General features: G+C 41.3%; 1 protein-coding gene across 9 annotated transcripts in view; it reads right to left on the bottom strand.

The window, feature by feature from the left end:
• The window catches only part of LOC147106607 (activating molecule in BECN1-regulated autophagy protein 1-like), a 514247-nt gene that overhangs the window by 339035 nt on the left and 160777 nt on the right, over positions 1-14435 (bottom strand). For 7 of the 9 annotated variants that reach the window (XR_015080961.1, XM_086007600.1, XM_086007604.1 and 4 more), the window contains exon 9: positions 2151-2324. The exons of the other annotated variants lie outside the window; for them this stretch is intronic. Coding sequence is in view for 6 of the 7 variants with exons in the window: in XM_086007600.1 (XP_085863726.1) it covers positions 2151-2324 (174 nt within the window). In the remaining variant the exon portion in view is untranslated. The remainder of the gene's footprint in view (positions 1-2150; positions 2325-14435) is intronic. 9 annotated transcript variants of the gene reach the window in all.

Here is a 14435-nt window from a genome sequence, read left to right on the forward strand (position 1 = left end):
TACAAGCTTTATATTGGTGCGATACCTGTGCACAGCACCTATATAAGCCAAGGAAAGACATAAGAACAGGGATCGGTACAGTACTGAGTACTCAAACACCCGTTTCCCTCTAAGCTCGTTATATTGATAATAGTTTCCCTTATAGTACTATTCACCTCTAAGAGCCAAGTATAGATTAAGAAAATGGCACTTTAAGGGGCTGCGTGGATCATTCAAAATACCGCGCATGCAGGTTTTTACATTGAAAAGCCGGCAAACCAGCTGGGCGGATTCCCTGGAGCGCTGCACGGCCACACAGCTTAAAAGGAACATTACATAGGACTAAGCGTGACTACGCTTTCAAAGAGCCAACACGTGCACGATGGGCTGAATGGCCTCCTTCTCTGCTGTAAGTTTCTATGAACCTATATACTGTAACGTGGCATTTCCGCTGGGTTGTGCTGTTTCTCTTTCAGAGCAATTTGTCCAAAATTGGCCAAACCAGTGCAAAAGATCACGGAATTTCAACAGCAAATTACGTTCAGCGCAAATCGAGTTTCCGCTATCTTTGACACTTGAATGAATCACAAGTGAGTTTTGCTAATTGCGCCCGTTTGCGGGCCTTCAAGGATGTACTTCAAATTACGATGGTTCTTTTGAGTGCAAGACCATTTTCAAAGCTTTTGAATAGAATTTTTATTTACTTTAATAAGAAACTTGCTACTGTACAACAATATTACTAGCAAATGGTTCTGTAGTTTTATCAAGTCATTTTCAGTTATTAAAAATCAGATTACTCAGGTGGACTCAACACGTGGATTAAAAGTGCTTATTTTTTGTGATACCCATTTTCAGCTGTATTAATCAAACGACACCGTTACCACTCTTTGTAAAATTTTATTTCTTTTAAATTACATTCTAAAACGCTGCCCAATTGCGTTACTTCGTGGCAGATTTTATGTCTGGTGATAGGGGAAATAAACACTTCTCAAAACTAGTGCAATTTTGGGTGCAATTTGCGCCCGGATCGCCGAATGCACCCAAAGCAGAAACTCTACTCCAGTAAGACAAGTCTTTTTTTTTTATATAATGTAGAAAATATCACACCTCAAAAGTTGTGATGGTAATATCAGTTAACAATGTACTTCCAAAAATGACACTGTAATTCTTAAAGCCAGAGGTTTTCTAGATGCAGGCCATGTCACAACCACCAACTGCTGAAGCTGATGGCCCTCTAAACCATTCCTCGAAGTAGCCAGGCTATTATTCAAAAGCTCTGGAGAGACCGACATTTCAGTGAACAGATCTGCAATTTTGTCATTTCCAAAACACCTTAAATGTTTCATGCAGATAGCACCACATGACATAAATAGGGGTGAACTGTAAACAAGAGACTCAGTTGAGACTTTTGATACAGTTCTATCTGGATTAAAATTAGCATGGCCGTGAATTTCAGTTTCTGATACTCACATTATACCCTTTCCATGACTACAGTTAAGTTTCCACAAGTACAGAAAAGTACTTGTTTTCCAACTCTATCACAAAATCTCTTCCACAAACTCAAACTTCCTCATTTGTGCATGTGCGAGGTGGAGGAGAGGAGCTTGTATAATGCACCAGAAGATCGTCACAGAACTAATAGAATATTGCTCCAGAGCACCAGTTATATAAAGTTGTAATTGTACAAATGTACAAGAGAAACTGGTACAATATTTGCAAACTGGTACAATATTTGCAATAGGAATTTTACAAGGTCCTTACAACAGAGATATATTAAAGAACTTTGTGGCTAATATGGAAGATTGGTTTTCATGGGATTATAAAGCAACCGAATGATATATCTTTGTATTTACTATTACTTCCACTTTGCCTCATTCTCCCCTCCTATTTAGCCGAACTATCCATCCATTCTGGGAGGAGCGATATGTTGGTGTTAAGCTTCCATGTGATTCTGATGTCAATGGCATTCCACAGTTCAACTGACAGGAGCATTCCATGAAAGGAGAGGAGAGAGATAGGGAGATGGGGAAGTAGGAGTACATGGATCAAGTGTATGCTTTTAACCACGATAGTGGAAAGCTCCACCTAGTGACCATGTCCAGCAGTTACTGCTAGAGGTCACCACTGCAGCCATGCCATGTCTATCAAATAAAAATTCAATCTGTACTTACTCAAAATCATCAAAATCCATATCAGCACCATCAATGGGCTGGGCCGGGCTGCCCGTTGAATTTTCCAAACTGGCTCGCATTCGGTTCGGCTGGTATCGCATCGAGCGCTGTCGAATACTGTCCCTACGTGACAGGTACTGGATGATCCGATGGGCGTAATAGGCAGGGGATAACCTGAAAAGGTACAGGTATAGGGTTTCAATTTAACTCAACCCACTGGCGCAGGCACGGCTAATGATTCATCAATCCACTAGCAAACTGGATTTACAAATAAAGGACATGAAATGAGAAAGGCACGTGAGGCATCACGCATCTCAAATATGGAAGCACAATAATAAGTAGCAGTACGTGATCACAATAGGAATGTTATGCAGCCAGAATGTTATCGTGTTAAATACAGCAGTCAGAAAGAGTATAGTAACCTCGGTCATAATGGACACATTTACTACCCTATTACAGCGTCATTGATTTCATATCCTAATAATTAAAAGGGACCTGGTTGGCAGGAGTGTGTTGCCCAGTTCTTCACTCAGATACTCTTACTTGTATGCAATCTTGTAGGCTACTGATTTTGGTTCTGCCATCAGAAGGATGTGCAACAAACCGCCACTTCCTCACATCATAGAATGATACAGCACAGAAGGAGGCCATCCCCCCCACATCGTGCCTGTGCCCACCTCTTTCAAAAAGCTACCCAATTAGTCCCATTTCCCAGAAAATGTTTCCATTTCAAGTATTTATTCAATTCCCTTTTGAAAGTTACGACTGAATCTGCTTTCCCACCCTTTCAGGCAGTGCATTCCAGATCATAACTCGCTGTGCAAACACATTTCTCATTGCCCCTCTGGTTCTTTTGCTAATTACCACAAACCTGTGTCCTTCGGTTACCGACCCACTTGCCAGTGAAAACATTTTCTCCCCATGTACTCTATTCAAAGCCCTCAATATTTTGAATACCTCCATTAAATCTCCCCTTAATCTTCTCTGCTCTAAAGAGGACAATCCCAGATTCTCTAATCTCTCCACATAACTGAAGTCTCTCATCCCTGATAACATTCGAGTAAATCTTTTCTGCACCCTCTCCGAGGTCTTGTCTTCTCTCCTAAAATGTGGAGCCTAGAATTGGACACAATACTCTAGCTGAGGCCTAAGGGGTGATCTATGAAGGTTTAGCACAAGTCCCTTGCTTTTGTACTCTTTGCCTCTATTTATAAAGCCAAGGATCCCACACTTTTTTTTTAACAACAGCCTTATCAACTTGTCCTGCAACCTTCAAAGATTTGTGTACATAAACCCCCAGGTCTACCTGTTGCTGCAACCGCTTTAAAATTGTACCATTTAGTTTCTATTACCTCTCCTCATTCTTCCTTCCAAAATGCATCACTTCACACTCCTCTGCATTAAATTTAATCTGTCATGTGTCTTCCCATTCCACCAGTTTATGTTCTCCTGAAGTATGCTACTACCTCCTCACTGTTTACTACATTTCCAAGTTTTGTCTTATCTGCAAACTACGAAATTATGCCCTGTATTCCCAAGTCCAGGTCATTAATATATCAAAACGAGCAGTGGTCCCAATACTGACCCCTGAAGAACAGCACAGTATTCTTCCCTCCAGTCTGAAAAACAGCTATTCACCACTACTCTTTGCTTTCTGTCCCTTAGCAAATTTCATATCCACGGGCCACTGTCCCTTTAATCACATGGGCTTCAATGGTGCTAACAAGTCTATTGTGTGGTACGTTATTAAACGTCTTTTGAAAGTCCAGATACACAACATCAACCACACTACCCTGATCAACTCTCTCAGTTACTTCACATGAATGGAAAAACTTAAGGGTGAAAGACCAAAAGAAAAATCGCACTGGCGTATGAGCTTGGTACAGTGGGCCGAGGGAAAGGGAATACTAAAAGGACAAAACAAAGAGAGACAGGACACAAGCTACACTTGCACCGTGCACCACAGAACCTCCTTTTAAAAAACTTGAATTTTAATCAGATAATTTGATTTTTGTTTCCATCTGAATGAATGATCATAAGGCTAAGCTGGGTACCACTGTGGAAAGTCATTACAATACTCACTGGCCCAAATTTTTCTAAAGACTTTGGCCGTTATAATGGTGCATCTATGCCATTGGGACCCTTGTACAATGCTAAAGGAAGAGGAAATTATAGAGTAAGTGACGTACACCATCACTTATGGGGCTCCATATTTCCCTGTGACTTTTGTGTTGCTCGGCCGTTAACCAGCGTCGATAATAGTTGGAAGCTAATTTTCATAGCTCTGTTCCCCCCCCCCCCCCCGAGAACAATGGCGATCGTGAGTCCGCTGGATTCTTGCCATTTTTCACACCGCTGCCACTTAGACTTAAAAATAATGGTACTGGTAGCACCGTGTTTTATAGAGAATAGATTGATTTTTTTTTAAATCACTCGAACAATTGGGCAGAGAACAGGCTCAACACCCCCATGGAATCGCGGTACTCCAATTATTGACGTGCTCTAAACGGAAGCTGGCCAATCGATTACGCCAAGAGGAGATCAGCCTGGTAGGAGTAGCACTTTGGACAAATGCCATGCATGGAATTCGCATTAAAAGACGATTTTAAAACTTCTTCCACCCAGCCAGTGTATTCATGGAAACATCAGGAAAAAATGGCCACGTCGCCTCCGATTCGCCACCATCCTCATTGTGGCGTATTCTAATTACAAATACATGAAACTATGGAGGAACTATCGACAACGAGATCGGCAGGCTAGACGGGTAAACTTAGAGTCTAAGTTGCCGATATCGCAATTGCGGGAACATCTGGAGCATATAGTTTCCAAATGCAGCTCTTTTAATGGAAATCATTGAATTTTTGACTTAGGAGAGAGAAGAATTTTAAAAACTTCAATTATTTATTTTCTGTATTTTCCTTGGTGAGTCATTTGAAATGTGTCATTTCTTAGTGCAGTCATTTTCAGTAGTTACATGAACCATCAAAAACAATATTCCCTTCAATTTGTTGTTTCGTATGACAGGAAAAGCTTATAATGGGATGTCTAGTTTGGCTATCCATTCGATGGCCTTCTGAGATGCCAAGTAGAGAAATGAGGTGCTTCCCACAACAGATCTTGGTGGGCAGGTTGATGTGATGTGTTCCATAGTCTGGGACTCGTGGCCACAGTCGCATTTCGGGCCATCCCTCATCTTCCACTTGTGGAGCAGGTGGCTGCATCGTCTGTGCCCTGTGCAGATTCAGTTGAGCGCCGTCCACTGTCTTCGAGGGAGGTCGAAGCCAGGGACCTCTGCTGTTGGGTCAGTGATGATGTGTTGGATCTTTATGTTGCACGCATCCCACGATTCCATCCATCTGGATAGTGGGTCGGTACCAGCTGCGTGAATATTGGCTGCTGTTTCTCACGCTTTCGTCGTGGTTTGTTCCAAGTCGGTGTGAATGGGAAGGTCGGTGTTGGTCATGATTTTTTCCATCTCACTGAGCATGATGGTGTCTCACCGAATGGCAGGCTGGGGCCATCTGGGACAGCACCGGGAGCCATTCAGTTGGAGTGGACTTGAGCGTCCTAACACCATCTTCATGGCAGCATTTAGCTGCACATCCACGATGTTTGTGTGGCGGCTGCAGGACCATGAGGCAGAGCAGTATTCTGCAGCAGAGTAGACTCGGGCAACTGTTACGGGGCAAAGTGTTCTGGCGGTATTTCCGCCCCCCCCCGGCATGACATTCCAGCGAGTTTCCAGACCGGGTTCACCCTGGTTTTTACTTTTTGGCTGGTGTTGGTGAGATGAGGCCGATAGGTGACAAGTTCTGTCCAGGGTGACACCCAGGTATTTTGGGTGCGGTTCATGGGTAAGTCGCCTTCCACAGAATGAAACTATGAATTCCTTCCCGGCGGCATTGTTGTTCCAATGGAGCGCTAACACAACTGTTTTCTCGGGCTTGGGGTGGAGGCGCCAGGTCCGAAAGTCGTGTTTCAGTCGGTCCAGGTCCTACTTGCTTCCTCTAACCTTGATGCCTGCGACAGCTTCAATAATCCCTTAGAACTCACATCGACTGTATACAAATGTATACAAATTTCCCTTCTCACTGTTAGTTAATATGTTGTTCAGTGCAGGCGGCTTACAAATCTTGTAGGGCATTTTGATCCCTTTAACCTAAACCTTAATCAATGCTCAATGGAATGGATTAGAGATATTAGCCAAACAATCCTGAAGACTGCCTCTTGTTGTACCTGTTACCCACTTGGACATGTGGACCAGATGACAATGCCAAATACTCCACACAACCACAAGATGTAAAATCAACACGTAATGATGCAGACAAGATAAGCACTGGTACATTTTTATTTTTGTAGTGATAGCCAATCCTTTTGTTTCATCTCCACATCTTCTGGTCTTCCTAAACCAAGCACTCGTAGCTGGGAGGTCAAGCAATCAGACAATCCACTTCTAGATCTCTATCAATGGCCTTCAGAAAGAAATACGCAAGATTCCTGTGCAGGAAGCTCCTGGTCTCTGTCATGCACCTCCCTGCAGGAGTGCAGCAAGGATTGGGATATCAGCTACATAAGGGAGTTAAACTTGCATCTCAATACTAGCACAGGGATCACATTGATGCTTGTACAGTCAGGATACTAATACATTGGCCCATCCTGCAAATCCATTGGCAGGATAGGCACACCAATGTCAGTGTTCTTGCTCAGGCCAACATCCCCAGCATCGAAGCTCTGACCACGCTCAATCAGCTCCGATGGACAGGTCACAATGTCCGCATGCCCGATACGAGACTCCCAAAACAAGCGCTCTACTTGGAGCTCCGGCACGGCAAGAGAGCCCCAGGTGGGCAGAGGAAACGCTTCAAGAGCACCCTCAAAGCCTCCTTGAAAAAATGTAACATCCCCACCGACACCTGGGAATCCCTGACCCAAGACCGCACAAAGTGGAGGAGAAGCATCCGGGAAGGCGCCGAACACCTCGAGTCTCTTCGCCAGGAGCAAGCGGAGGCAGCGCAAGGAGCGCACGTCAACCCAAGCACCCCACCCACCCGCCCCTTCAACCACCGTCTGCCCCACCTGTGACAGAGACTGTAGGTCCCGCATTGGACTCATCAGTCACCTGAGAACTCATTTTTAATGTGTAAGCAAGTCATCCTCGGTTCCGAGGGACTGCCTAAGAAGACGACAAGGGAAGGCAATCCAAGGACAAACTGCATGGTGTAATACACTAATTAGATTTGTTCTGATGTTCACTAATCAGATTTGAGCCTGCAATTCAAAAGCCAAGCAGGGCAAAATAGTTTGTCATAGGAAGGAGAGCAAATTAAATTATATTGCTGACACAGTAACTAACTCAAAAGCCGACTGTAGAAACTTCACAATTGTTCATACATCCTCTTTGGTTGAAAGAATACTCTGCTAGATAGGGAGGGGGAAGAGACCATTTTTTTTAAAGTGCCAATGGGATGAAGGTAAAATACCAAGCAGACAGTTGATCAGTCATATGCATGTGTAAAGCTCAACGCATCTTTATTTAGGGAACATGAGTCAATTATTTTTCAGGTTTCATCTGCAATCAGTAAAATAGGGATTGGTTTTCAAGGGCAGGGAAATCAGAAGGTTCCTCTCACTGTATCAAGAAGGTAAAAGTCCAATTAAACATGCTAAGAAAATTATCACTTTCTCTTGGAAACAAATCCACACTTGTGCTTAATTAAATGAGTAATCTTTATGCAGTATGGTTACCTGCAAAGCACATGGAAATATTTTTATTTGCCCTTAGTAAAACTGAGAACTCGGAATAACGCTCCAACAAACTTTTTACAAGAACAGTGGGCCAAAATGAAAAAATGTTGGTGTTATTTTTCAAACAAATTACAGTAGATGTTTATATTTGTGATGTTTACAAAATTGGGAGTACAAAAACCACTGTTGTGCACTGGCAGTAAACAGCACTCCTGTTTAAATGCACTATGCTAATTTTTTTTTAAATTACAAAACCATACTGCACAATTCATTTGAAATTCCATTGACACCACTTCAATTTATTAACTTTATAATCAGTGCTCCTGTATTCATGCCATTTCTTCCATAAACCACAGAAGGTTCCTTTTTATTCACCAGGGTATAAATGTAGGGAGTTATTTAGCAGAGATAAAGATTATATCCCTGAATTATATATTCTTTTGCACTGTGTCACTTCATTAGTACAGCATTTTAAATTTCCAGCTGCATTATTTAGAACATTTTTAAATCAGTTTTGCAACAAGTTGGTGAATTAAAATGCGAAGAAGAAAATCCTGTAATGAGATTAGAGTCCAACAGCAGTGTGTATTTGAGAGGAGTGTTTCATCTGCAATCACTAAATTAGGATATTGGATTTTAAAGGCAGGGAAATTAGAAGGCTCCTCTCACATCATAGCAAGATAGCAAGAGCCGGTCTCATCATTCAATAAATTATGTTGAGAAAATTAACAACCTCATTCGCCTCGGTATAAAATAAATCTAAACCTAATTCTACTGAAATAAGCTGTGTGTATTGTACTATTACCGGCAAAGCAGAAAATGTGCTGCCAGAATCTGCTGAAAAATATTCAAAATACTTGTGCTCATTTCACACCATGTCTAACATCTGTTATTCATGCTGGCAAAATAACATTCATTTGGAAATTGCAAGCCACTAGGTTTCATCTATGGAGCTACATTATAATGCACATCTCGTGTCCTCCAAATTACAATGCAAGAGGCTCCATCTACAATACAGCAGTTTCCTAATAAAAAAAGTTGATCAAATCTAAATCCTTATTTAGTAGCCTATGCTGAAAATATCCCAGTGGATTGAATCATTCATTCGCTTGGCTAGTGACTGAGTTAAACACAAACTCCAGTGCCTTTCAGGCTCAACATTAATTGTTTTACAGACATTAGATTATTCAATACCTTTCATGTAGAGGACAGCATGTGGTACAGTATCAGCCTGCTCCTATGAAATTATTTTTTTATATTTCAAGCCCCCATTTACTTTTGATTGAAGTGGTGTAGTATAATACAATAAGAAGTTTAGCAACACAAGTTGTGACTTGTTGCCAGGTTAATAAATCACAAGAGTTACAATGACACAGCAAGTTATTCCTATAAAGTGCTATATCATGTAGTATTAGTATGTAGCCACAATTCCCCACAAAGCAAGACCCAGATATGACTGGAACATAGCTGACCCTTGTTTAAACAAATGTTCATCCACTCTACAAAATACATGTGTTTCAATTAACAGACAGAAAAACTCAGACAATAGATTTCAACCTAGGAGATGTGAATGAGAATCCAGCTGAGTGAAAGAATTCGATCACAGGCCAGGTAACCTTTCCATAGAAAGGAGGACAAAAGAGATTGAAAGGCAAGCTCCCTCATATTCATACACCACTTAGTAGCCAGCCACCCCACCACCACCCCAACCCAAGAATGAGAGGTGTGATGTGAGCCAAGGAAACAGGAAAAACAGTAGAAAAATTGCAATGCAGGGGGGGAAAAAGTGCAGATTAATACCATTTCTGAAACGTACCTTAAGTGCTGCACTGCTGTGCACAGATACACATGAAAAATGCAGCCTTCTAAGTTAATCCATTGCATATTTCATGTGGGAAAAAAATCTTCCAGACTGTCCATGGTTTCCAACACTACATGTTCCCTGTCGCAGCCATTGCATCATCAGGTGATGGCAAGTCTTCCCTCGCTCCCCACCCGTCCACAAAGAGGGAAAAATCAAAGAGCAAGCCAGCCTAAAGTCCTCTCATGAATTTCCGAGTTATCAATTCAAGAATTGTCAGACAAATATCTTGGACTGTCTCTGCGTTGGCAACCAAGGACATGGGGGGAGGGAAGTTATGGTTGAGATAGAAGGCATATAGCAACCAAGAGAAAATACCAGGCATGTGAAAAAGACAGATTAAAAAATAAACAGAACCAAAAAACTCAGCTCATGTTCCCACCACTGATTATGATAAATAAAAACCATCTCAAAGTCATTGCTTTAAAAACAAAAATGTGTGCCCACATTATAAATTACATGTACTTCAGTTGACCGTCAGGAAACTCAAGAAATAACAACAGAAAATGCTGGAAAAACTCAGCAGGCCAGGCAACATCCGTGGAGAGAGAAATAGAGTCAACGTTTCAGGTCAAAACCCAAGACAATGGAACCAACCTAAAAGATGTGGAGGAGAATCCAGTTAAGTGAAAGAGACAATGAGCTCTCTTGGAAATTTACTTCAAAAAGGGCGTGTACATCTTCCTCCTTGTAGCCAGCAGCAAGTACTATACTCCTATTTGGCTATATCACTGCATAGTCATTTACATTAATATCCTGAGAAAGTGCTTCAATCTCATTAGAATGGCAGCCTTCCACTGCATCAACATGGCATTTCCGATACTAACTCCCCCACGGCATCCATGGGCATAATTGCCCAATTAAATTGTAAACTGGAGTGTGAAATGACAATTTTGTGCTTCCTACCTCAATCTATTGGAACCCAGATTAAGATTGTCCGTTTTACTTATGGCCATTAAAAGGAGATGGAGAGGAGCAAAAAAGAGAAGACGACATGTTAACATCTCTTTGATGGCAAAAAAAAAAATGCAGCCCAGGGGAGCATCAACTATTAAAGGCACTTATTTAAGAAGCAACTGATCAGAAATGTTCACTTATTTCAGCTGAGCAAATCGTTACTCTGCACTTGGTAACCACATACAAATTGCAGAATGCACATTCCAGGCATTATGTTTGTTGTCACCTCTGATCAACATCATCTCTCGGGCTCCAGAAACCAAAACTGACCACTAGATTAGATATTTGAACCATTCAAATTGATGAATGGATTAATTGTGAAAACATTACTTTTAAACAAGGGCTGTATCATAATTTAATTAAATTAGTCTTTTGATTTCCTGTCGTATTTTAATTAGTCACTGCTTTTTCCAGGACAGAAACTCAGTGAAGCCTGTTAAGATTAGATGTGCAATTAAAGTATTTTTTTCATTCCTCTGCTCAATGATTTTACGGTAGTTATCTCTCCTTTTGAAGTTACACCTCTCCCCAACTCCACCCTCATCACCCACAAAAAAATATATATAATTTTCCCCAATCAAGGAGATTCTATAAACAGTTTTGCTTCAAGCATTCACCCTCACAATTCCGTTCTTCCCCATGGGGAAATGCCTTGCCTACATTGAACACCTGCTCCTGATAACTGAGCTAAGGTCAGGAAATCAGCATCTGTGAAAACCATGCCTTCCCCAAAGTTTCAAAACTGCATCCCATCACCCAGTCACAATGGGATGTAAATATGCCGTGCCATTGCACCGAAGAATTGTACCATTATAAATTTAGCTGTTCCTAACGCAGACCAAAAACTTATTTACATTCTTAAACAGGAACTAATATCCCATTATATGCATTCAAAATGCAACACCGAGTGTGGGCACCAGAACATTCAGTTCCCTGTGATATGACTCCTCTTTCTATGTTGCTGAAAAGTTAATAAATTTAAAACCATGTGTGCCCATTGCTCAAGAATTTTACCGGCACAAATTGTTCTTCCTTGAGCTTTCTTTTAATAATTACACAAAGAAAAGTCACCTTAAAATGTAACTGTGTTGGCCAGTTTAAAGACAGCCAAAACAGAACTAACAGGAAGGTAATTTAATGCTGAAATTTTGAATATGGTGAACTTAATTTATTTCAAACATTTCAGTGTAACAAGAACTGGATTGCCTGATGGGCTGGGCCAGCTTTTGCCCGATTCAAATTGGACAGGAAGGTGGTCAATTAAAGTGCATTTACACTCCAAGTTAGCATTGGTAAGAGACATTTTGGCTTCACATAATCTTATGTAATGTAATATAGTCGAGTCGTCGTTGGCTTGTTCTCTCCACACAGATGCGGCCGGACCTGCTGTGATTTCCAGCAAAAAAAATGTTTTTTGTCTGTTTTTTGTTTTTCATACAGACCCCAGCATCTGCAACATCTGACCCCTTGTGACCCCACCTCATTGTTCTTTGATGTAATGTTTTCCTGACTGATCTGTTTTCCTGACTGACCTGTTCGGACACCATTTACACCTTTGATTGCTGTGATTATCTCTCTGCCGAGGTGTGATAAATGGCAGTTAGAAAGATTACCTGTAAACATCTGACATTATTCTCTGACTATATAAGCTGTGTTTTTATGCATCTCTCCACTTCACTTGACGAAGGAGCAGCGCTCCGAAAGCTTGAGATTTCAAATAAAGCTGTTGGACTATAACCTCGTGTTGTGTGATTTCTTACATTTATTTATGTAATGTAAATCAGATCCAAGGCCTGAACTTACTGCAAAACAAAGCAAAGAGAGACTCCCTCCCTCTGGGGAGTCTCAATCAGCTTTGCTCTACTGTCAAGCCAGGCTCTGATTCTGGGTGTTTTTAGACTCTGACCATAGCATTCCTGTGAAGAAAAAGCACTTCTCACAGATGTTAGTCATAGTGAAAATGCATCAAAATCAACCATTTAAGGTCCTTGCATCATATAAAACATTCACATTCATGTGACTGGTTTTCACTGTACTGTACCAATTGAAAACTGGACTTCTGCCTGATTTTTAATCACAATTACAGGAAACTTTGTGATATCCGGCATCAACAGGACCGAGCTGTTGCCGATCTATCAAAACTGCCGGACATACAAAGTTAATGTTGAAGCATACGGAGGTTTTCATCTCCGTATCTGACAACAAACACTGTTGCTTAGCAACAGCTTCTAAACAGTCGGCTGCAGCTGCAAGCGTCTCTAGCTGAAGCTGTTGCTATAGCTATGGACCTTGCAGTGCCTGACTGGGGAAAAAAAGCAACGAGAACTAAAAAAACTTACAGAAAACAGCTCCTGATTTTTGCCATTAGATCGAGTATTCCGGACATATAACCTCCGGATAAACCAAAGTTTCCCGTACCAAGTTACCACTCCCAAAACTGGGCTGTCCAGTTCGCAACCAGACTGATGGTCAGAGATCGAGTTCCTTTTACCACTGCACAAAATGAGCCAAAAAGCCTTAAAGAGCGAAATAGGAACCAATTGAGCATACGCAGTCTCAGCGCCAAACATCCAGTTATGCCTCAACGCCTGCTGGGCATTCTAATCAATCCTCTTCAGATCAGATTCAACATCTTCTGAAGTCATCAACATTCACTGTTTGAACAATTATTAAAATGTTATCAAGAAAAGTGTATGAAAGCAACCAAGGTTTTTTTTTAAATAAACTGGTGTTGATTGTGACATTTCTGTTTTAAAGCCAGATAATACTGCACATCTATAACATAGCAATGTAGGATAGCCACTGAATAGTTCAATACTGCTGATAATTGTGTGCATCACTCCTGGAAACAAATTAAATTTGAAGAAAATTCTTGTCTCATGACTGTGGTACAAGGAACAACAAAAGCACAAATTAGATTTATAGAATTAAAGCAGGCCTAAATGAATTCAAAGCTATCCAATATCTGCAAGGCTTCAAACATCATTACACAATCTTTTCTTGGACAGTTATTATTACTAATGTTGAATTTCTTTTTCTTCCTTTAAAAATATTTTTTTTCTTACCATGCACCACTCTGCAACTGAGTGGGCAGACAGACATACGACTGCTCATTAAAGCATGGACTGCACCTCAATGTCCTCTCACCCAAAAGGAGTGGCTCACCCCTGCCTGCATCCTTGAGATTATTAAGTTATCATAAAGAATTGCAAAAAGTGAATCCTCATCAAACTGAAGCAGGGATGTTGCAGTACCCTGAAATGATGGAATTCTCAGAATTGCTCTTGTACACAAGGAATTAAATGCAGCATTTGTAATGGATTTCCAAAAAACATTGCTAAAGCCATATTCATTATTTTTTGCATGCTAGCTGATCTCATGTGGCATTGCTCATGGACAGACTGAAACGGAGTTATGATCTTTCGCTTAGGGAATGGTGTGAAGGAATCAAGGCAAAACAGGGAGGAGGCTTGAGAGGGGAACACAGCATGAACACGGGAACCAAGAAAAACAGCACAGCATTCAGGGGGAGGGAACAGAGGGAGTACCAGTCATTGGCATATAGTAGGGGAGGTGGCAAGAAGTAGAGCACGATAGGGACAGGGAACCAGGAACAGAGTACAGTGTGGCAAGCAATGCTGGAGTAAGGAGCTGGATAGAGAACGTTAAAATTTAAACTACTGGACTGCAGAGAAGTAGCAGCTTACTTAATTAACAGTGCC

The sequence above is a fragment of the Somniosus microcephalus genome, chromosome 15, assembly GCF_052327205.1.
Source record: "Somniosus microcephalus isolate GS21.2 chromosome 15, FLI_Smic_1.0, whole genome shotgun sequence".
NCBI classification, from domain to species: Eukaryota; Metazoa; Chordata; class Chondrichthyes; order Squaliformes; family Somniosidae; genus Somniosus; species Somniosus microcephalus.